The 22,876-nt window shown below is 38.1% G+C and overlaps 2 protein-coding genes across 10 annotated transcripts in view; both read left to right on the top strand.

Annotated features, from left to right (window-relative positions):
• Window positions 1–5,801, top strand: part of GRK4 (G protein-coupled receptor kinase 4) — a 34,590-nt gene extending 28,789 nt beyond the window's left edge. For 5 of the 6 annotated variants that reach the window (XM_048943419.1, XM_048943420.1, XM_048943421.1 and 2 more), the window contains 2 exons: window positions 789–911; window positions 2,236–5,801. In XM_048943419.1, coding sequence (XP_048799376.1) covers window positions 789–911; window positions 2,236–2,289 — 177 coding nt within the window. In that variant the 3' untranslated portion in view covers window positions 2,290–5,801. Of the gene's footprint in view, window positions 1–788; window positions 912–2,235 lie in introns of those variants that run through there. The other variant, XR_007376792.1, reaches the window with a different exon arrangement.
• A 3,594-nt stretch (window positions 5,802–9,395) lies between these two features.
• Window positions 9,396–22,876, top strand: part of HTT (huntingtin) — a 79,108-nt gene continuing 65,627 nt past the window's right edge. For all 4 annotated transcript variants that reach the window (XR_007376226.1, XM_048941342.1, XM_048941341.1 and 1 more), the window contains exons 1-7: window positions 9,396–9,736; window positions 15,001–15,084; window positions 15,562–15,682; window positions 19,095–19,154; window positions 20,823–20,902; window positions 21,331–21,469; window positions 21,698–21,839. Coding sequence is in view for 3 of the 4 variants with exons in the window: in XM_048941342.1 (XP_048797299.1) it covers window positions 9,645–9,736; window positions 15,001–15,084; window positions 15,562–15,682; window positions 19,095–19,154; window positions 20,823–20,902; window positions 21,331–21,469; window positions 21,698–21,839 (718 nt within the window). In the remaining variant the exon portion in view is untranslated. The remainder of the gene's footprint in view (window positions 9,737–15,000; window positions 15,085–15,561; window positions 15,683–19,094; window positions 19,155–20,822; window positions 20,903–21,330; window positions 21,470–21,697; window positions 21,840–22,876) is intronic.

Here is a 22,876-nt window from a genome sequence, read left to right as displayed (position 1 = left end):
AAAAACATTAATTACTAAAAATTGAAGGACCACAATATGTGTAAAATGAAAGGTGACATCTTACTGCGATCAACAAGACTTCAGCAGCATTGTCACCATGTTTTCTTCGTTCTTCTGCCATATGTATGAAGTTTTACTCTTCATAGGCAGATAGTTTTCATACTGTTAAACAGCTAATAGGCTTGCTTGGAAGCTGTTGTTTCACTGTATCGTGCCCAAGCATCAATAGAATATCCAAGTGACTTAGTAATACAGAATCGCAGCTTACCTCTTCTATGGTTTCAAAGCGAACTATTCAACATTAGTAAAGTAAGACTTCCTTTTAAGGCTGCTGAATGAGCAGTCTGGGATTCTGTATTGATAATTCTCATTCGAAGTTTAGTCCATAGTATAAAATGTTAGGCTAGAGCAACTGAAGTGAGCTGAACAGACAAAAAGAAAAGCAAGTATTTAATGATACACAAAGCAAATCCATTCTGATTCTAAAAATGTATGCTCATTGCATTATAGGCAGGAGCAATTCTTTACAAAAGGGAAGGAGCATCTTAGTGCTTGCCTGCATGATAGTGCTCATATTGTTGTTCTTTACATTTGTCTCAGTGCTCAAGAAGAGTTAATATAGATTTTGTGCTTTCCTTCAAGTAGGTTTGCAAATGATGTAGTTTTAGTAGCATGAAACTGACATTTTTAGCTTGTTAGGAGTAACCACTCAGAGTAAGTGGGTGATGAATGCAGTGTGTTTGAGAGGCTTGTATGGATACTTAATTTATGTTTTATATGTTTCAAAGATGATTGAAACAGGATGCTTTGAAGATATTAATGCATGTGAAACTGATGGTACTGTGTCACCAGACAGAGAGAGGTCTCCTAAACCAAAGAGAGGCTTCTTTCACAGACTTTTTAGTGGAGAGGTAAGGGTGTTTTCTTTTCTTTGATAAGAAAATTACCAGTAAGACCTTAAAATCTGTTCAATTTGAGCGTTTTTAAAGTTGATTTATGATAGGAAAAGCTTTTTTCCCTGAATGCTTAAATAATGAAACCTGGCTTATGCCTTTATCCCTGCACTGCATTTCAGAAACTGTGACAACCCATATAAAATCCAGGGGTTTGTTCCTCCTTCAGCATTCTGCATTCTCTAGCTTGCTAGCTGTTGCCTGTGGAGGGGAAAGAAGTACTGTATGTTGCTAACGCTGTATTGCACATCTTTCTTTTCTGGAGATACTAACTTCAGTCGTGCTCCTTTGATAGTTTTTGTAGAACTTATGAGTAAATGATTTGAGAGATAATTGGGGGCTCCTTTTGCAAAAACTTGTATAGAACTGAACAGTGAACTCCAAAGCTAGTGTGATTGGGCACAGCAATATAGTACTTCTTCCTTTACAAAGATGGACTCCCAGTAAATCATTGTGGTGTATTAAGCTATGCAAAGATAACTCCTAAATGAATGAGTGTGAAGAACTGTTATGAAACAAATGTTAATATACTTCAGCACAAAGCTTTAATTCCTTTACCAAAACAACATATGCTTACATAACTTCTGATAATGCACAGCCTCTCTTACAGAAAAACTTTATTAAAAAGTAGAAGTGGAAGTTATATGAGCTGAATACCAAAATACTGTCTAAAAGGCATGACAATATCCTTGCTTATTGCTGTTGAGAAGTAAACTGTAAAGACTTTCAGTTGAAAATACTGTACATAATTCTGCTTGCTCAGTATGCCTGCACTATGGAGTAGAATTCTCTTCAGAAGCTTAGTACATTTCAGAAGGAGGAACTCCTCTAGGACTTCTTTGGCTTTCAAGCAGAAATAGAATTTTAAATTTGCTAAGTAGCCACAACAGAGCCACATTAAAATTGCATGATGATGATTTTTGTCATCAGCTGGTAATTTGCCTCTGTACAATGGTACAGTGCTAATGGAATGTATAAGAGTACTGCTATTTTTAGTTCACCTTTCTGAATTCACTTTTTCCACATTTATATTGAAAGAATAGAAAGAATGGTTAAGTATAGTAATAATCTCACGTAACTGAACTTAAAGCTTGTGTCTTAGCATGGTTTTACCAAGCTGAATCAGTTTATACTGTCCTAAGGCCTTTCTACTGAGAAGGTTCCTAAAAATACTAGCATGGCTTGCAAGCCTTCAGCTGGTTTGAAAGGTTAAAAAAAAAAACAAACCCCCTACAATAGTGTTATCTTTGCAACTGAATTATGTTTCTGTCTTCTCTTGCAGGTCTGCTTTAAATCTGATTGCAGTGATGAGGAGCAGGAGTCCTCTAGACTTTAAATCACTTTACTGTCATCAAAAAGGATTAGCAAACTTTAAATGTTTTATATCTCTGTAGCAAAGTGTATTATATATATTTTTTATGAGTTCAAGAATTTTTGTACATTTGTACTTCATTTGTTTTAAGATGTATATTTTTCACTAAAGCTTAATTGTACAAAAAACGAGTGCCATTTGAGTGTGTTTCTGTATGTATTTGATTTATTTCTTCTCCCTACCCCTGCAATGGAATGAATCTAGAAATATTAATAGGATTTTAAAGGAGAGAAAGAACATCTATGGCATAAACTTAATTTGACTTTTTTTGCTCCTGGTAAAGATCTTCTTGTTCATTAGACCTTTATTAGCTGTTTTCTTAAGAGTAAAATTGCTGTACTGATAAAGTTCATAATTCTTGTATTATCTGGCTGCATGGCAGTGCCATCATCTAATGCATCTCAAGAAAACTGCTAAGGAAATAAAGGAATTCAGTGCACTGTGGCTAGCTATTATGAAGTGCTGTTTGCTTATAGATTTGAAATAGTCTTGGTCTTATTTTTATCTAGAATTCTGGACATTTAGCTTAATCTTGTGACCAACTGTATCACCCCCTACTCCTTTCTGTCTTTCGTACACATTCTCTCCATACAGTTCCTCAACATGGACCATGCAAGTAGACCTATGCCAAAATTTTATAACTGCTTTTGTGTACTTTGTTGCCCTTACTGAAAGGACTTTTTTTTACCTGTGGGAACGCATTTTTTATTTTTTTCTGTAAATGAAATTGTTTACAACTCCATGTAGGATGTTAGGGGTTTAGAATGGGTAAGAAAACAAGCCACAGGCTCTTAATGCTATCTTCTCTGCTTATCATGTTGTGATATGCAACATTATAGGGTTGACAGCAATCAGTGCCACTGAGGGAAGGAAAAGCTAGTGGTAGTATTAAATTTAACAATGTAAATAATCTTTTCTTATAACTCTCAAAAGCATAAAGATTAAAATCTTGGTTTTAGCGATCATAAGATTGCTTAATGCAGCTGTGGAGCTGCTGTTAAAGTTTTAGTTATGATTACCTTATGTTTGTGAGTAAAAACTGTTTCCAGTTTGATGGAAGCTTGTAAAATATCTGTTCTTCTGGGCTCAAAGTATGCCAGTTTTTTTTTTTTTGTTTTTTTTTTTTTTTTGAGAAGCTCTGTGTAAAATGTTTTATCTGTGTAGGAGAAGAAACTTAGGGAGCACATTTCATGAGCCTTTTCTGTTTCAAAATTTAAATTAGTCTTGAAATATTCTTGAAGTTGGAGTCATGACTTTTTGCTATACGTTATGTTCTGTATTCTGAAGATTGTCTCCACAGAGCATGCTTTTTTTTCAGTTTCTAATCTCTAGGAACCAAGCAGACTGCATATGTTCTATATGCACCAACTGAATATCTACCTCAATAGGTTTCTGCTTGTGATTCACAGACCTCCCTGGGAGAAACTCAGCATGCTCCAAAGATACATCTGATAGTTGAGCCTACTGCGGGTATAAATTCACAGTATTTTGTTTCTGTGCAGGAATGTTTTAGTGAATTAGAATTTGAAATAAATTGGAAAACCAAAGTTTTACAAAATTCTGCTGGGGTGCCTCTTTGACATTGTTCCTCATGAATATTGTGCCACACAGAAATGATGGTTAGACTCTTTTTCTGTGTTTTCAGTGCATGTTTCCTGATGTCTAACATGACACAGAGGACAGCAAAATGTCCGTGGGGGAAGAAAGAAATTGGCAGAGGGAGAGAGAAATTCCTGCATGACAATCTGATGCAATAGTGAGGGAATGGGAGACTTGACAGAGAAATAAGTGAAGTAAGGGTGTTGGCTAGAACCATTATGTGTGAGACAGCGAGCTGGCCCAGTCTGACCTGACCCTCTTTATTTTGTACAACAGTAAGAGAAGGACATTTCTCCATTCCCACCTTTCTAAAGAGGTAATGAAAGTGTTCTAGAAATACCTACCTGATGGGGCTATTGATTGTGTTTCTCTTACTAAGGATTTAATTTTCAAATATCTTAGGTTTACCATTCTGAGTCAAATAAAGGTGACAGAATTAACATTAGACACATGGAGCAACCGTCTGGATTTAATGTCTGCTAAGAGGAGCTTCAGACTTAGGCAAGAATACCATGGGCACAAACTGAGTAACTTTTATGAATTGACTTAAAGAAAATGTGAAAGTATATTCATTACATATTTCAAATTTCTTCTCTATTTTAGAGAGAGAAGAATTTTAACAAAAAATAAATAAAAAATGTACCCCCACTTTGGAGTGCAGAGGTATAACACTTTTTCTCCAGGGTTCTCCCGAGAAAAGAATCTAGATAAACTGGCAAACTGTTTCTCACAATTGGTTCTTACAATTATTTATACTTATGCTCCTCTGGACAAGGAACTTTTGACCACATGTGACTTTTTTGCATGTTTTTCTGAAGCTTTCATTTCACAAGTTTTTTCCTTGGGTTATGAATAATAATTCTAAGTATTTTTTAAGGGGAACTACATGGTAGCAGGGTTAAGTTCTAAATTCTATTTTTTGCCACTAAGGTCAAGACAGCATTTTTCAATTATAAATTTGTTCCTTTTATCTCCATTCACCATAATAAGTATGACCTTATTCTTTGCACAATTTATTAACTTTGTTATTTATATGAATAATAAATACATTAAAGCTGTCGAAATCTGCACAAGTATCAAAGTTTAAAATGTAAGCAATTAGAAATATAAGCACATAATAACTGGATATTATTTAATGTAAATCATCAACTAGGACAAGAAACTGCAGGAACCAATGTAATTCTTTTCACATGGTACTTGAAGATGAAGTTATGCTATGTAATCTAAAGTGGCTAATATTACTACCTTGGAGATACACTTTGAGAAGTGTGAAAAGGGTAAGGAGATGAAAGCAAAACACTGGTATGCTAAATGTAATTTGAATTTTGTTACTGATTTTTTTTTTTTCATAGGATGCAGATGAGAGAAGGCAGCAGGTTGTATTTACTGATGATATAGACTTTTATTTCTATGAAGCTATAATGAAACAAAGAAAATTTCTTGTTCAGAATGCCTTCATTACACCTCTACGAATTCAGATTCTAGATGTGTTACAAGATTTTAATAGCAGTGAGACAATCCAGCAGCCCAACTGCTTTGTTCTGTTGGTATGAGATATGGAAAGATCTATCAATCCTGTGGAGTTATTTCAGTGAGATCAATCCTTCTCTGTAGCTTTTGTTCCCAAACATTTTTTGTGTAAGTCTTCATGCCTGTTTGTGCATACCTCATGAGTCAACATCTAGAGCTCCAAATTCAAACTGTGAAACAATGTACCAGTATCTTATTGGTTTACTTAATACGATTATTGTGATCAACAGAACAGAGTCTTCATGCCTCAGGGTTGATGTCTTTCTTCAAAAGAAACTGACAGCTTTTTTTTTTTTTCCCTAGAGCTGTAAAGATCATAATAAAGATGTTGCAGTCTAGAAACAATACCAACCAGTCTCAGTTGGGGGGAAAAAAAAACCAACCTCAGAATAAAATTGCCTAATTTGAGAAATCTGTGATAGAAGCTGTTAAAAACAAGCAAAGAAAGCCCAACAATTTTTAGAAGGTACTTCAATTATTTTTCCAATATAGATGTAAGAAAATTCATAGCCAAAAATGGAGAATGTTTGTTCAGTGTTTGTCACAAAGGTCTCATTTCTTCATGTGCTGGTTTGCTATATTTTAAAGAAAGCAGAGAACGTCTTCCATGTTCAAGCAAAATCTGATACAGATTGTATCTGGTAGTCATAATAAGCAAGAAAGATCTTGATTCACATAAGCATCAGTATGTTCAACTGTAACTAGTTACAAGTTACTAAAGTAAACTAGCAGAAATAATATTTTTTCTCATGGTTTACCTGGTATATTTAGTTAACAGTGGAGATGTCATCTTCATTTTTGAAGATTTTTCAGTAGGAACTTTTCTTTAAGATATACTGAAAAAGGATTATTTTTGTTTTAAAGTAAAGATAAGCTAAATTTATGTTTATTTTGATTTCAATTACCTGCCTGGCTCCTTTTGGTAATAATGATGTCTCTTCTGCTGAATGTACAATTCTTTTATTTCAGAGTTGTCCATGTGTTTTATCATAAGTTTTGCATATGGCACATAGGTAACCATCCTCCCATGCTCCACGTATGTCCAAACCACCAGAATTCCTTCCAGTTATAGCAGTGTTGACTGTTAAATGTGACGTGTTAGTTCCAGAATTTCCAAACCACTCAAGTGATTGTTGTATGAGCTGTTTTCCTGGATATTCTAGCACTGTTATTCTTGAAATAAAAGCAAAACACTGCCACATCTTTCAAACACATGTATTTATTGTCTTACGTGATTTATTTACCAGGACTTTTATGGTAGCTGGGGTAGGTGAAGTTGTAATTTAAAAATAAAAATCACAATTTGTTGGAATAGAAAATGTTTAAGATGTTTACCAATGCGAGACTGATGAATTCAGGAAAATTACCTGAGTATTTGCTCAGGTTGCACCTTTTCTCTTAGTCTGATTTTTAGTTTCTGCATGAATTTCATACAGGTTTATGGGGATATGCTACTTTAACACATTTACTGTGATAACACTGTGAATGCAAGATTGTTCAGCAGTTGCTTGTCGTCTGCACATTGAGTTTTCCATTGTTGATAAAAAAAAAAAAAAAGATTTTGCAGGCTTCACTTTACTTAAAAAAAATATATATATACCTTGGAATTAGATTTGTTTTATTTGCATCAAACTTTTTGCAGTGGTGCACTGCTTGTATTTTCAAAATGTTGCCTGTCGAAAAAGTCTTTCACTGTAATTTTATTACATGAGTTCAAGGGCTAAGACTTTAACTGATATCTGGATCCGCTTCCATTTAAGGGTTTGTAACAATAATGTAACTGTTATTGGCATACTGTAGACTGTGTGCGTATGTTGAATTAGTGGGTCAGTAAAGTCTGTTGGATTACTGATTGGAATCAAGGACTTGCTGAATTGTTTCTGGCAGTGCTGGCTTAAGATTGCCTTTGGGAGAGAATATTTATTTTTGGCATGCTTATCTAACCCAGTCCTGAGACTGAAATGAAGAGTTAGATTGTTAAAGCTGTTGGTAGCAAATGGTTAGGAAACATCCACAGCATTCATGCCTTTCTTTCAAACTAGGTTAAAGCATATTTCTTTTTGCTTCTGGAAGTGGAGATGAATTTGTCATCCACTGAATTATATATAACTTCTTAGTAGTGGCTGTTACTCCACTGAGACTGTGACTGTTTTATTCCTTTGTGTTAGAGTTGGATTTACAGAAATTCCTGTTATCCAACCTTTCCTGCTGTTGCTTGTCCTTTGCTCGTTTGCCACCACTTCGTTTTTGGTCATTTTGTTTGTGGGGCTGCTCTTTGAGTAGGATCAATGACAAGATCTGTGTTTTGCAAGTATCAGTGAATTTAAATTGGGAGAGCTTCCTGATAAAACACTTGCCAAAGGCCTCCAACTCGAGGTACCGTTGACTTCTCTCCCACTTACCCCAGCGTATGGATAATGAGCAGAAGGGCAGGCACTGCCAGCACAGTCAGGAAGAAGAGAGCAAGGAGTGTGGGCATGCATTGCATTGCATTTCTACCGGTGAGTCAGCAGCCCTTAGAGGAATGGTGCACATTTTGATTTAAAGCTTCAGAACAGTTTTGCAAACACTGACTTGGTGGCTTGTTTAATCTTTGATAAAAGCTTGTGCTCTTTTTGATCTGCTTAATTTATTTTGAAGCGTGGTGTGGCATGTGCAATTATCACATGGTGCATGCAGCACTCTGGCTACATGGTCATATTTTTCTTGTACCATTTGCTAAATAAAAAATTTGTGGTAATCCCTACATTCTAGAGAAAGCTCTACAAGCTTTATTCTGAAACCAGGAAAAGTGTAAATGTCTTATTCTTTATACCTTAAAAGCTCATATTTTATTACACATTTACAACTAAACAGTGGCTTTTCATAGTTCGTTATTTTCAGTGTTGTAGGTAGTTTTATTTTCAGGCAAACAATCCAAGTGGTGCATCTTTTATTCACATGCTAATAATTAACTGGCAGAGCAATGTTTTAATGAGTGTTTGGCGATAAATGATCAGTGTGTCTCCTGTGGTTTTCCAGCAGTTACACTGATGGAATCGGAGTTTTATGGGGATATAGACGTGTGCAAAGGTGTGAAGGGCCAGAAGCCGTTCTGCATTTCCATCACAGGGACAAAGTCCATGTTTCTGAGGTACAGCTCAATTACCAGTGCTGATGTTCGTTTAGATGTTGTACGGAGGGACGTGATTTAGTGGGAAGTACTGGTCATAGGTGGACGGTTGGACTGGATGATCTTTTAGAGGTCTTTTCTAACCCTGGCTGTGCTATGATTCTGATGTCTCAGCAATACTAGGTACATTAAAGCATTAGTTGTAATTGAATTCATTACAGTATTTTTAGTTTAAAAAAAAAAAAAAAACTTAATGCTTGGATTACACTATCTTTGAGAGTAGGCTTTAAAGAGGTATGTTTAATATGTGCTTTAAGAGAGCAAAAAGCTGTCCTGACCGAGCAGGTCCAGCATCATGAGGATGATGCTGAGAGGCCAGCGGGGCCCCTGCCAAGCGCTAAGTGCCTGGTTCCTGTAAGTGTTTTCCCTTTTTCCTCAGAGCCCAAAATAACGACGAGGTGCGGTAGCGCTTGGCAAGCACCTCAGCACGATAAGGACCTCCTGGCACTGGGGGCGGCGGTGAGGGCGGACAGCTGAGGGGTGAGGCGGCTTGCGGTCCCCCACTCTGCCCGTCACGAGCCGCCAGCGGGCGCCCCGCTTCCCGCTCTGTGACAGGCGGAAAGAGGCGGAGCTCCCCTCTTGATTGGTCGGAGTGCCTGTCGCTCTGTTTGTTGCCCCGCCCCCCTCGATAGCCCGCGTGCCCGTGTGTACGGCCGTGACGGTCTGCGTGACCCCAGGCATGCGCTCAGCGTTGCCCCGCGTTGAATACTCTCTCCGTGGTGGGCGGAGCAACCCGGGCAGGGGGCCGGGCCGTAGCGCGGGGGCTGCTGGGCCAACCCCAAGATGGCGGCGCGGCAGCGGGGTGGAGATTGCAGCCCCCTACGGCGGCTCCCCGGCTCGACGCGGCTGTGAGGCGCGGAGCGGTCTGCACGGGCGGCGGCGCCTCGGCGGGCGGGAAGGTCGCTGGGAGAGCCGGGCAGGGCGAGGAGGGAGAGGCGGAGAGTCGGGCGCGTCGGCAAGGAGGCGGGAGCTCGCCCGTGAGAGGCGGGCCGGTGCCGCCGGCGCGGGCGGAGCGGCGATGGCCACCATGGAGAAGCTGATGAAGGCCTTCGAGTCGCTGCGCTCCTTCCAGCAGCAGCAGGTGCCGGCCGAGGAGTCGCTGCAGAGACCGTAAGTGAGCGGCACGGGGGCTCCTCGGTGCTTCAGCTTTCTCTTCCCCAGGGGGCTGAGTCGCAGCCGGGGCCGGGCGGGGTTCCGGCTGCTGCCGGGGACGGGTCTGGAGGTGCTGCCCGTTTGCTGAGGCAGTTCAGGAGGCTGCAGGTTTCTAGGCAAAGGTTTGCAAGTTGTGGCAGCCTAGATAATGAGAGGTATGGGAACGCTGGCTTATGCAGAGTGGTTTTGGTTTTGGCTGGATACGCGGCTGGAGGTAAGGGGACAAAAAATCTTAAGTATAACTTTTAAGTCTAGGGCTTGTCTGTCTTTAAGGAGTTGACATGGATGGATGACTGCTTGTGGCAAACTTTGCTTGAAGTCTTACACTGTCACATGTCTTGAGCTCTAAGAGGAAACAGCACAAATGCTTCTGGTATCTCTTTGTGCCCTTAAAGATTAGGGGTGGAGGCACTGAGAAGACGCTTGTTTCTATCTGTGCATTGCTCTGGTTTTGAGTCAGAGAACCTGCAGCTTTGCTGGAGGCCCAGGAGCTGTTCAGTGCCCCAGTGCTGCCTGTTGGGTTTGCTTTCTCTAAAAATAACTTTTATTGAGCAGGTGAAAAGGCATTAAGGATTTCCGTGCGCTTGGTAAGTGAGTCATGCTGTTGCTGTTTCTCCAGAGGCCAGGGGGACCAGAGAAACAGGCTGAGGAGCAGATAACTTCAAAATCGGCAGTTTCAGGTGCTTTTGGCAGAGCTGATCCACGGTGGCTCTTGGCCACCTGGTCCCACAGTATGGTTCGACACGGATGCCAGCTGAATTTACCATGGTTCACACTGCTTGGAGACTCTCATCTCAAACAGTTTTGTTGTGTCGTTGATACTCTGGGGACACAACAGATGAAAAACCTTATTTTCTTCATAAGCTAATTGTTTTTATACACGTCAGTGTTTTGAGGGACTAATTGCTGTTTTATATTTTATTTGTACTATTATTTTGAGTGGCATGGAGAATAGGTGGACATCTATTTCCGTTCTTTCCTATACATACCAGAAAAAGTCTAAGCAGATATTGTTAGGCTAGATCATCTTATTTCAAAAGAAAATAATTTGTGCTTGAAAATAATTTGTGATGCTTGCAGAGGGATGTTATGGTTCATGTTGAGGTTTGCATTTAGGCATACCATAGTCAAAGCACTAAGAAATCAAGCTTGTAATTGTCCTAGTTGACTTTGTTTTTTCTGTTTAAAAATAGACTGGATGTTTTCAGAAAGCTGATAGTATTGCATGCCCCCAGGAGCTTTACCAATTCAGAAAGGGCACTGAGCCTCATAAAAGCCTGTGAAAGGATATTGTGCCAATCTTTGGTGAAGTTTCCAAAATGGTTAGTAAAATATCAGGTGACGTCTTGAGTGTAACTCTCAGTATTGTTTGCATTTTCCATCCATTGGATTGGAAAAGAGAAATGCCTTTCTGTGTTCTTTGCACATGGGGACGTGCAAAGCACTCATCTTAATTGTCATTCTGCACAAATAACCCTCAAATATTTTGTAGTGCTGTACAGTAACTTCCTATCCTCCTATCTGTTTGCAGCTATGAAAACAATGTTGCTTTACCTGTCAGTATTGAGACAATAAAGGAATTGGTGAATTTCATAGCATAAATTCTGCTGGATTGCTCTTTAATTGTTTAATTAAATATGTTTGGCATTATCCAAACAGATAAAATTGTCTTGTTGCTTAAATTAGATGAGTGAGACAATATCATTTCTTGAATTGGAGAGAATCACGTTATCGCAGGTGTTGATAGGCTTTTTTTTCTGTTTTTTTTTTTCTGCTGTTTTCTGTAAAGTAAAGTAAAATCCACTTCTATTTCTTATCTTCCTCTCATTTTTAAACAGACGCCTTAAATTGTTACAACACAGTGTTCAGTGTTCTGTCTGCATGAGTGAAAAATACCCCAGAAAGCATTCCTATTGGAGTGAGTGAAAATGGCCTCAATATTTTGTTGCAATTAAAAAGCAACAACAACAAACTCTCTCCTGACCTGTAATATTTTAAGGTCACAGAGGCTGGAGCATAGAGGGCATTTGCACAAGTGTATTGAAAGTCTTTGTGACAGTGACTTTTGAGATCTTGATGAAAATAATATCCTGATTTTTCTTTTATTATTAAAATATTATTTGAATTCAAACATTTATTGGTAACCCAAGAGTGTTTTGTTTTTTTTTTTTTAAGAGGTTTTAATCAGCAGTAATCATATATTGCAGTTCTAGTGCATGTTATAGACATGTCAGGTTGTGGCCTCCTCTCTCATCTTCTCTTTTGTTGTAGGTTTACTCTTCTGTGAATACTTAGGTTGAGCTCTCTGTCCTCAAATTGCTTCTTTAAGTTTCTGCTGAGGCACCTTACTGTCTCCCATCTCAATTTTTTGCTTTTTCTGTCTCTTGAATTTTGGTTGGAGTTGGGTTTGTTTTGGTTTGGATAATGAAGTTCCCACAGACTTGAAAATTTGGTCAGTATGATGTAAAAATTGAATTTGTTCAGTGAAACAAAAGAGCAGGTGGGCTGTCATACAGCATCCTGTATCTTATTCATCTCACCCCTGTCACGGAGCTGACCAGAATGCTGTGCTAATCACACGTTTCTTCTGGAGAAGTAACTAGTTTTGATTTGACTGTTCTAAAGGCTGTCTTTTTGTTGTTTTTTTTTTCCCCCATCTTTGGAACAGTTTTCTCTTGTTTACCTGTTCTGATAGTTAATTATTGTAGTCATGTTAAATTGTGACCCATTTCAGTTTTACATTTGGTTCTGACCCTTGCATTTGGAGCCAAAGAACTTTCCAGTAATGGGCATTTTTCATTACTCACTGCTTTTTTTATCCTAGCTTTTTGTTTGAGTGAATCTGTGATTGTAGATAGGTTTTATCAGCACAGTCTGTAGAAATATTACAAGTTCTCTGCTTAGCTAAGGCTGTAAGAGCTGTTGACCTGCTTGTCAGTGGTAATTCCAAGATGAGTTTTTGGAGTTAATATTTCTAGGGTGCTTATTCCTTTTCCAGTCTGTTGATCTATCCACTGTTGATTGTATTACTGTATTGTTCAAATCTTTCACTGTACTTCAGCTTTGTTAGCTTTATTTTTAACGTGCTGGTATTTCTGTTTGTTAGTAGAACCTTGAGTTTTCCCATTGCTTTTCTCAAGGTTAATGTCAAGCTGTTTGGCCTGACGTTTTTAAATGTTAGTTCAGCACCAGTGCTTTAGACCTTTTACACATCCTTAATTCCAAGGCTTAACAAAAGCGAGTTGGATCTTTTTGTGGCCAGCTCTTCTTGGGCTCGGAGTGCAAAATTATCAGGACTTGCTGATTTTTCTTATGTTATTTGTTAATATTCTTGGCTTGAGGCTGTCTGTAGAAGCCTGCAGAAGATTAAACTCCAGTGCCTGTGGGGTGAGGCTTTCCTGTTGGTACCTGCTGCTTTGGTATCTCCTGCCTTCTGTTCTTGAAACATGAAGTGCTGTCTGACCAAACACTTGAGCTCACTGCCTCAGCTCTCTTCTGAGAAAAGCATGATGCTGTTGAGCCCCCAGGTGGCTCATCAGTACTTTCCCTGAGGTCTTCATAATGCTTCTGGATAAACCTTTCTGTAAAAAAAAATCCCTTGTGTCCTATCTCCAGAGACAAAAATATTGTTGTGTTAGCTTTCTCCCTTTGTAGACATATTAAATCTGTGTGCACATGATATACGTTAAATGTTTTCTTTCTCCCCTTCAGAAGCTGCTTTTTAGGAAGGCAAATACCAAATGGCAAATGAAGGATGCAGTGCAGCAAAGGCAGTTTGATGCTTTTCCTTCTTTCCCTTTGAGTAGTGACTCAATTTCTGTTCTTTCAATTTAAATGGAATGTGTGTAGTTCAGAGGTTACCATCTTTGTTTTCACTTGAAATTTTTCAGGCCATTTTTCTTATCTGTTTTAATTATTTTTTTTCAACTAACCATTTCAGAAGTGGCAGGCTCATGTTAGGGGAGCTCTTTGCTTACAGAAATCTGCCAGAGATCGATGGTGCTCATCTGTTATTACTGAGCATTGCTCCCTGCCTTGCCCAGGGCTGTATTAGCTAAAGAAGGGATCCTCTCTGAGGAATACCGAAGCTTACATTTCACAATATTTTTTTAGATCTAATGGAAAAATGGTGTTGTTTTGTTTTGTTTTCCTCATTAGTGTTCTCTAAAATGTTTGCAGGGGAGAAATGAGCAGATATTTGGAAGAAAAACTGAAATGCTGGGATGAAATAGATCCCCACTCCCAGTACGACAGAAGGAAAAGGACAGGGGTACTTATTTAAAAGAAAATGTAGTAATGTTTGAGCTGAAGGAATTACAGCTTAATTCACCAGTTTTTGTCTTAATGGTGTATTTTCAGTTACTATGAAGTGTTTATTGGCTGTTTACTGTTGCCCCTTAGAGCTGTGCTGTGTTAATGTAGTTCAAGGCTGTTCTGACCGCTTTCCAACTTCTACTTTAGAAACACTTGTTTGCTCTTTGATGGTTCTGCTGTTTTTTCTTAAGACAGAAAACTAAGTGTTAAAAATACAGTTTACTTATTTTCACTTGGAAAGCAGAAGTGAAGTCCAGCATTCACTCATCTGTGAGTGAGTGAGCAGGTGCCTCGTTGCTGGTACACACGAGAGGTACCTTGGGGTGTGTTTTTCAGCGTCTGGCTTTCATCTGGTTAATTATTTATAGATAATTTCCCTTTTCCTAGGGGTGGTTCTCTGTCAGGTAAGTTAAAAGTAGGAGACTTTGCATATAGTGAAATGAAAATTCACAGTCATGGTTGTCAATCTGCCTCATTCTAGTGGTTTGTTGTTTTTTTGTTTTGGTTTGGTTTTTTTGTGGCTTTGTTTCCCCCATTTCATGTATTAAAAAGATTGAGGATGGAGCAGGGAAGAAGCTTCTGTTATTTACGAGTTTATAGTATATGAGAGTGAATGCTAAAGTTTTCTAAATGCCAGGCTTTACACACTGGGCTCTGCATCTTCTGTAGATACGCATCCTTTGATTCTGTGACTTCAGTTGTCTGTTCTGTGCTTGCTGCTACTTGGCTAAGCTTCTCCTTAGTGTTACTATGAGGACAGGATTATAGACAGGTATGGACCACGTCTAGAGTTCTGCTATTTGGATGATGTCAGAATCATCTGGGGGGCTGTGATGTATGACAGAATTGCATTCATATAATTACTACTCACTTTTAGTCTTAGATTTATTTTAATTGTTTCGTTTTAGAAAGAAGGAACTTTTAACTACAAAGAAAGATCGAGTGAATCATTGCCTGACAATATGTGAAAACATTGTTGCTCAGTCTTTAAGGTAAGGCAACGTCTATCTTAAACTTGTTGCTTTAATATAACTTGCTGCATTAATATGAATAGCTGCTTCTGGTTGCTTGATACGTGTAGGCTTCCTGGTAGTTGCTGATTTTAAGTGCTCAACTTCTGTTTAAACTGCAGTGGTACAATGTTGGTTATTGCTGCTTCTTGTTGTTTGTGTTTTTTTAGCTAAGCCTAAATGTAATAGTTTTCTTTAAACATTGGTAGAGTAGATACTATTCTATTTCAGACAGAAGAAAGCGAGGCAAAGTTGTCAAATAGGGTGCCTGATTATGTAGGGAAAGAGCAGGGAAATAATCTCCTAACTCCTGATGAAACACTTATCTGCTGGATCATTTCTCCTCTTGTAAAACTGTACAGTGTATACATAGCAGAGTTTTGAAACCCCTTTATGAATAGCATTGATGTTTGCTTTTTGCCGTGCACAGTCTGATTTTTTTAATATTTGTTTATCTAGAAATTCTCCAGAATTTCAGAAACTGCTGGGGATTGCTATGGAACTTTTTCTCCTCTGCAGTGAGGATGCAGAATCAGATGTCCGGATGGTTGCTGATGAATGCCTTAATAAAGTTATTAAAGTAAGAACTTCTAGGTATTGTGTTAACATGTTCAACTTCTTCTTGATGCAGTGTTATTTGTGAAATCACACATTCTTTTAATTGCTTTACTTATTCTTGATAATCTCTTCTAATGCAAGAGTAAGCTTTAGGAAATTATGTCTTCTAAGGGGAGCTTTTTATGCATGGAGTTACATAAATTTTATATCGATGAAGGTATTTGAACTTGTCTGTGGTAATTTATTGCTCTGGTTTGTTTTTTTTATTCAGCAATTCATTAACTGTTCTCTTTAAGTTAGTTAAAAATCATTTTGGGATGGGAGGAATACTCTTGTTTCGTAAGCATGAGGCTATGTAGTATGTAGGAAAGCTAAAAATATTACTGAAAAGCTGACTGTAAGATGGTATGACTTGTTCCAGACTAATGGCATACTGTAATTGTGATAGTGCTTTACTGAGACTTGGCAGAGGAGCTTTTAGGCATAATTAGGATAAAAGCAGTGTTCTGGAGTCTGTTTATTACCATACTGCAATCCAGAAACAAGGACTCGGTGGAGACAGCAGATGGATATTGATAGAAGGTCAGTCAAGGTCAAATTGTGGATTCAGCATACAAAATGAACCTTATGAGGAACTGATGTGAGCTGCTGCTTCCAGAACAGGTTTATCTTCACCTCTCCTTTCTTTTTTTTTTTTCTTCTTGTGCAATGTGCCTGCATAATTAATCTAGTTGATACAAAATGAAGTCTTTATGAATCTGTAAATAAAAATTCTCCTTAGCTTGAAGGGGAGATGTAGAAGCAAGCAAACTGTCATGGTTCTATGTTTTTTGTTTGTTTGTTTGTTTTTTATTTTGGGTTTCAGTATTCCACATCAAAACATCATGTAGTGTACGGGGCATTAAAGTGTCAGTGCCCCAGTTCCAAGTACCTATCCCTGTACATTACAGCAGTCATGGGATCTGGCCCTTACGGGTGGGGGGGCGCTCTCTTGCTGCCTTGCAGTGGGTGCTGGAGGGAGCTTTCCTAGCCGTTCCAAGCTTTTCAGGTTTGAATCGGTCCCTGGAACTCTCTCTCTCATCTTGTCTGATTTATTAATCTCAATTGCAATTAAATTGTATATATTGTGTTATTGTGTATTCCGATATTATAGTAAAGTAAGTTTTCCTCCATAGATTGTTGCCGCTGCTCTTTTCCTCCCTTCCTTCCTTCCCATTTTTGTGGGACTGGGGTGGGGGGGGGGAGGGCAGAGGCCTGTCGCCCCTGTCACAGACATAGATTGATCTGGTCAACTCCGTGACACAAACAAAAAAATCTGTATTTCTGTAGCAATTTCAGTTCTTTCTATTTGTTTGGTGTCTGTATGAATTAGTGATCTGGAAGTTTGCTGTTTGTAAAGGCTTATCCCATACTGATGGGGAATGAAGTAATGCAAATGTTTTTTTACTCTTTTCGTTTTGTCCTGTAGCACTTTGCTCTGTTCATCTATTCATTCTAATGTAAACATTTTTCCCTTTCCAAGAGTTTAGCACTGCATGAAATGCATTCACCATTAAGTAGCATAATTTACTTAAGGAGATGCTTACATTTACTTAAGGAGATGCTCTGAAACTGTGTTAAAGAATACAGACTTCCTTCCTTTCTTCCTTCTTTCAAGAAATTGTTCCTCTTATGTTTCACATGTTGTTCTGTTTCACATTGTTGTTGACTGGAGAGCTTTTAGGAAACTTGAAACACTTCATTATTTTATTTTATTTTTTTTCAGATCATTGTATAGTAGTTTTTCTTCTAAAGGTTATTTTAAATGATGGAGTCTTCTATCAGCTTGCAGTTTGACCACAGCTATGAAATGGCAATAGTTGTGTGGCAATAGTTTCTATTCTGTTTCAGTATTTATGCTCTGTGGAAGCAACTCAGTCTTCAGGAAGACCAGTCTGGTATATAAATGAAGAGGGAAAAAATCTACAGTTTTCTTTCTTTTGTGCAAGTATCAGTAATGCCAGTGATAAATGAAATGGTCTCAAGTTGAATGGGTTGTAAGGATAGCTAAATCTTCTGAAGTCAAAATAGTAGCTGATGCTGCTTTTGTGTTGACTGATATCAATGCAGAGGCAGTGAACTTCAGGAAAACTTAATATTTAGGGGATGTAAGTGAGATTTGTCCCTAGATAGAGTAGCCTAGGCACCTGCAGTTAATAGTTAGAGTGCTTCTAACAGTATAAAGATACAAACAAGGTAATATTTTATTGCAATGACTAGTGTAGTTTGGGAGTCATACAGATGTTGGGCATACAATTCTAGGATAGAGGAGGAGCAACAGACCTTCACTGACCATGCATAAGCAGTTGTGGCCTCCACATTAGCACTTGCCATGAAGATTTTATAGTTATGAGTAATCCTGTGAAGATGTGAGTTTAATGGTTGATGGTCAAAAATGGTGAATAGGAGACTAGAAATCACTGAATAACTGGACAAGGAGTAAAGAATCAAAGAGGGAGCATAGCACTGTTAAATCCATAATGCAAGCATCTGCACACTGTATGAAGGTCTTGTTTCAGCTGATGGAGTTATGGTAGAAATATTCATAGTGGTATGTGCTAGGAAAAAAAGGAAGAAAGGATAATCATGTGTAAACAAAATATTCTGTAGGAAATTATGTATAGTGGAACTAGTCTCATTTTTTCCCCATTTTGCCATTTGAAAGGTGTAGGGAGAATAATTTGGGTTGAAATGAACAGAAAATGAACACTTCTCAGCACTTGCTTTCATTTCACATACTCTAATCCTTAATTGCACTTCAAGTTTAGAGCAGAGTAAAATGTGTGCTCTCTCACAACATGGTTGATCAGATCCTGAAACAGGATTATTGCCCAGAATACTTACTAGTAATAAATGGATGCAGAAAACAGGCTAATGCATAAAAAAAAAAGGGTTCTCAGGGGTTATTAAAGGTTATGGTACAAATGCAGCCTCGGTTTGGGATACATCTGACAGTTTGTGGCTGTTTGAAAGCGGGGTTGTGTAGAGCAAGGAATAACTCCCACTGCTTGCAGATACTGTTCTGGTATTTTAGTAGTCTGTTCATGAGTATCTATTACTGGCTGTTGCTGAAGGCATGGTAAGTTGGCTGTACCTGTGGTGTGCTGTACCTGTGGTGTGATGCCATATGGCCTTTTCTGGACAGATTGAGGTCAAGTAGCTAATACCAACTAATTTAAATACTATAATATAGTTTAATTTGTGGGATTGTCTGTGTATGTTTGTTCTTTGGGTAAAAGGTGATGGAATGTCTCTTGTACAACCAGAATGTGTTAAATACAGGATAACGGAGGGAGAAATGTTCTGTATTTTTAAAGCTGTTTTATTGCATGTGCAACTTTGTTCCTTTGAAGTGCCTCCACTCTGACATGTATTGACAGTGTATTTTATTGCAGGCTTTGATGGACTCCAATCTACCTAGGTTACAATTAGAACTGTATAAGGAGATTAAAAAGGTGAGGTTTGTCTTCTTTTATGTCCTTCTGCAGTATGCTATTTAGTGTTTTAGTACATGAGATTGTAGCCTTAGTGTAAATAGCATGTTTACTTTTTTAAGGTCAAGATCAAAACCTCTCTTTTGAAATATCTGACTGCTTAAAATTATTCTACTCAGTTCCTTACTGTTGGCCCTATTTACTTAGATTTTTTCCACCTCGAAAGCTTATCTGGCAGAAAACGTGTGAGCATTTGGTGTGAACAGCAGTCTGAGATAGCCTTAGTAACTCTGCAGTCAAATGAATAAGCATATTAATGATGTTTGCTTCACTGAGTGAGCTGGAATGTGTAACTTCAAGGAGGAAGGTGGAGAAATATAGGTGGAGGACACTGAAATTCTTGATTTGCCAAAGTGTCATGCAGGAATTATTTGACCAAGACCTGAAGTGGTCTGATACAAGTTTTAATTAGGTTGCTTTGTGACTGTGTGATATATATTTACAGCTTATGTAAGAAACATAAGTAAAAATACTGAAGCATATCTTGGCACCACAGTGTGCAATTTAATGCCAGTCTTCATGTCAGTTGAAGATCTTTTTGTTTTATTAGTGTATGGATATTAAATAAATGCTGTTTTCAGCATGGTATCACTGAAAATCTTGTTTTGCATCTATAAGCATGTAGCAGCTGGTATAAAAGAGAAAATATAGGTGAGGTTTGTCAGACACTACTGGTATTCCCTACCATTGATAGAACTTCAGAAAACAAAATCAATAGGAAAAAAAAATGTTGGTAGCTTTTCTGTAGATGTAGTGGTTGTTTTTTCTGTTTTTTCATGCTAACAGTGTTACCATGAAGCTTTGATACACTAAAAGAAAACAAGAAAAAACAATTTCTAACTGCCTCAGTTCAGTTTTTAGGAGAATCATAGAATCACCAAGGTTGGAAAAGACCTGAAAGATCACCCAGTCCAACCGTTCACCTGTTACCAATAGCTCCCACTAAACCAGGAGGTGTTAATTTGAGAAGTATTTAGGTAAAGGTAAATAAAGCACGATGTTTCTCCAAGTAGGGAGATTGTGAATTTGGCACCTTTCAACTTGCATAGTTTTCCACATTGCCAGCAACATTAAGGAGCTCCAATATATCCTCAGGCTCAGAATCTAATCACGTTCTGGTGCAGGTCACTTGCATTATTGAAGGTGATTATATAGATACTGAATTCAGAGTCCAAGCCATTATGAAGTAATATATGGAATTTTTGAGGTTCTCAAGAGCCGAAGGCTATTTACTTGCAGAGCTCCACTGCTGTCAGTTTTGTGCTGGATTTGTATCTCTGCAAGTGTTCCGGTGATTTTAAATTCTCATATCATCAGTTTCTTTGTTGGTTGATGACTCTGTCTGTGGTATTTTAAGCTGATTTTAGCAAAATGGAGATCTCAGATGTTTCCTTCTCTTTTTTTGTAGTTTTTATTATTCATTTTGGGTCACTTGGAAAATCTTAATGCCAACTAGAAAAATAAAGGCATTCTTCGAGCTAACTTTGCTTCCTTTTGGCTAGAAGAATTTTAGGGCTTGTAGGCACCTTTTGTTCTCATCGAAGTAAAATTGTATAAAATTAAAGCAATTATAGACCTTTTTAGTAAGGATTGGTTTTGCTTGATGAAATGGTTTTACATTCTCTATAGAATGGTGCTTCCCGAAGCCTGCGTGCTGCGCTCTGGAGATTTGCTGAGCTTGCTCATCTGGTTCGGCCTCAGAAATGCAGGTAAACTCATCCTAGCAAAGAATTTTCCAAACTTTAACAAAATATAGGCATTAGCAAAGTGTTACTGTTCTCAGATTTCAAAGATTCTTCTTCCCTCTCTGCCTTCCCTAATCCCCGTCACATTATCTGTGAACTGGCTTTATTGGATTAGGTGGTATTCTTCTAGAAGATCTTTAGTTCTGTGCTGTATGTGATTTGGTGGGAGAGGGAAGGAAGCTTATAAAAACAATGAGTTGTACTTCATAATGTTCTTTTTGCTTAATGTTGTCTGCAAATCATATTCAGAAGACTTTACGTAGCTAATAGATGCACTTTGTGTGATTTAGTAATATTAATAATTGAGGAGTACAAAGAGTATGAATTAAAAACATTTAAGTCAGTACAATTGTTCTTACCTCAAATTTGTTTTTCTCCTTTGTCATTCTTAGGCCATACTTAGTGAACCTTTTGCCCTGTTTAACACGAATAAGTAAGAGACCTGAAGAATCCGTACAAGAAACGTTAGCTGCAGCAATACCAAAAATCATGGCAGCATTTGGCAATTTTGCAAACGACAATGAGATTAAGGTATCTTCAACACAGTAGTGCTTCCTGTTCTATCTCAGTGCACAGTTAAACTACTACTGTTACCAATCAGATGTTACAGTGGATGGTATAATAGCTGCACGTATAAATCAAGGCAAATGTTGTCCTTGCATGATGTGATGCTTTGGGTGAAAAAGATATTTGCTGACTTCTGAACTCCTCTCCTCTTTTCTTTATCATTAATAGTGAAGTAACGTATCTTGTTTTTAGGTTTTATTGAAGGCTTTTATAGCTAATCTTAAGTCCAGTTCCCCCACTATCCGTCGAACAGCTGCGGGATCAGCAGTAAGCATCTGTCAACATTCACGAAGAATGCAGTATTTTTATGCCTGGTTATTGAATGTACTTTTAGGTAAGATTTGGGAGGGGGGAAATTACATTTGCTTCAGATATCAGTAATGTGAAATTCCTTTTTCATGTATGTTGCTAAACCTGAAAGTGGTTTTCAGACAAAAAAAGGATGCTTATACATCAGTTACACAGCTAATGCTTTCTTTGTACTGTATTGTTGGGCCTATGCAGATAGTAATGTTATTTGTCTCTCTGTGTGTGGAATTATGAGGTCAGTAATGTTGAAAAGAAACAGCCCAAGCCAGGGAAGCAAGTAGCCTATTGGAAAATGAGGAGATCTGGGCGTTGTTGTCAAAGATCTTGCACAAAAGTCTGTGAAGACTCGTATTGTTTAGCAGCCTGGTTTTTAGTGCAGTAGGTCTGAGGTTGTGATGCAGTTATGAGGTTCTTTCATAAGTAGACTACATTGCAAATGCAGAGGTAAGGAGACAGGCAGATGCATGAGGCGTTAGCTGTGTTACGTAAAAGAAAAGATGATGAATGCAAATGCCATGTAGTGACTTTCCTGATTCTATCTTGAAGATGGTGTGCTACTTCTCAGTCCTCTGTTATTTGTGCACAGTGTTCTTTTCTGTCTTAAAGGTACTGTTTTATATGTTGTCAATGAATTCAGACAGTAGTGTTAATGCGAATGTAACAAATATTTATCGTCGTATATTTTGAACTTACTGCTTTGATCAGTACTTGAGACAAGAAGCAGAAAAGTAAACATTATTTGTTAGGACAGTGCTTTGTGTGTGCCTGTGCTTTGGAAGGGGGGAGCTCTGTTGGGCCTCACTTAAAAGGACAAGTGGAGAAAATCACTTAATAAGAGCATCTGGGATGATTCAGAAAAAAAAAAAGTGTATTTTTATTGAACAGAAAGTAGTAAGGAATAAGGGAGGAGAGGTATTTTCCCTCATTGCCTACATCATTGTGAGGAGTGTTAAATAATACATATTTTTAAGTGTTTCTACATTAAAGAAATCTTTAGTTGTTGGATGGTGGTGTGGTCTTTTTGTTTTAAAGAAACTATTATATGGGTACGTAAAAAAATCA

Source organism: Lagopus muta, chromosome 4, assembly GCF_023343835.1.
Source record: "Lagopus muta isolate bLagMut1 chromosome 4, bLagMut1 primary, whole genome shotgun sequence".
Lineage (NCBI taxonomy): Eukaryota > Metazoa > Chordata > Aves > Galliformes > Phasianidae > Lagopus > Lagopus muta.
Note: the sequence above shows the minus strand (reverse complement) of the source record. Positions and strands in the feature narration are given on the sequence as shown.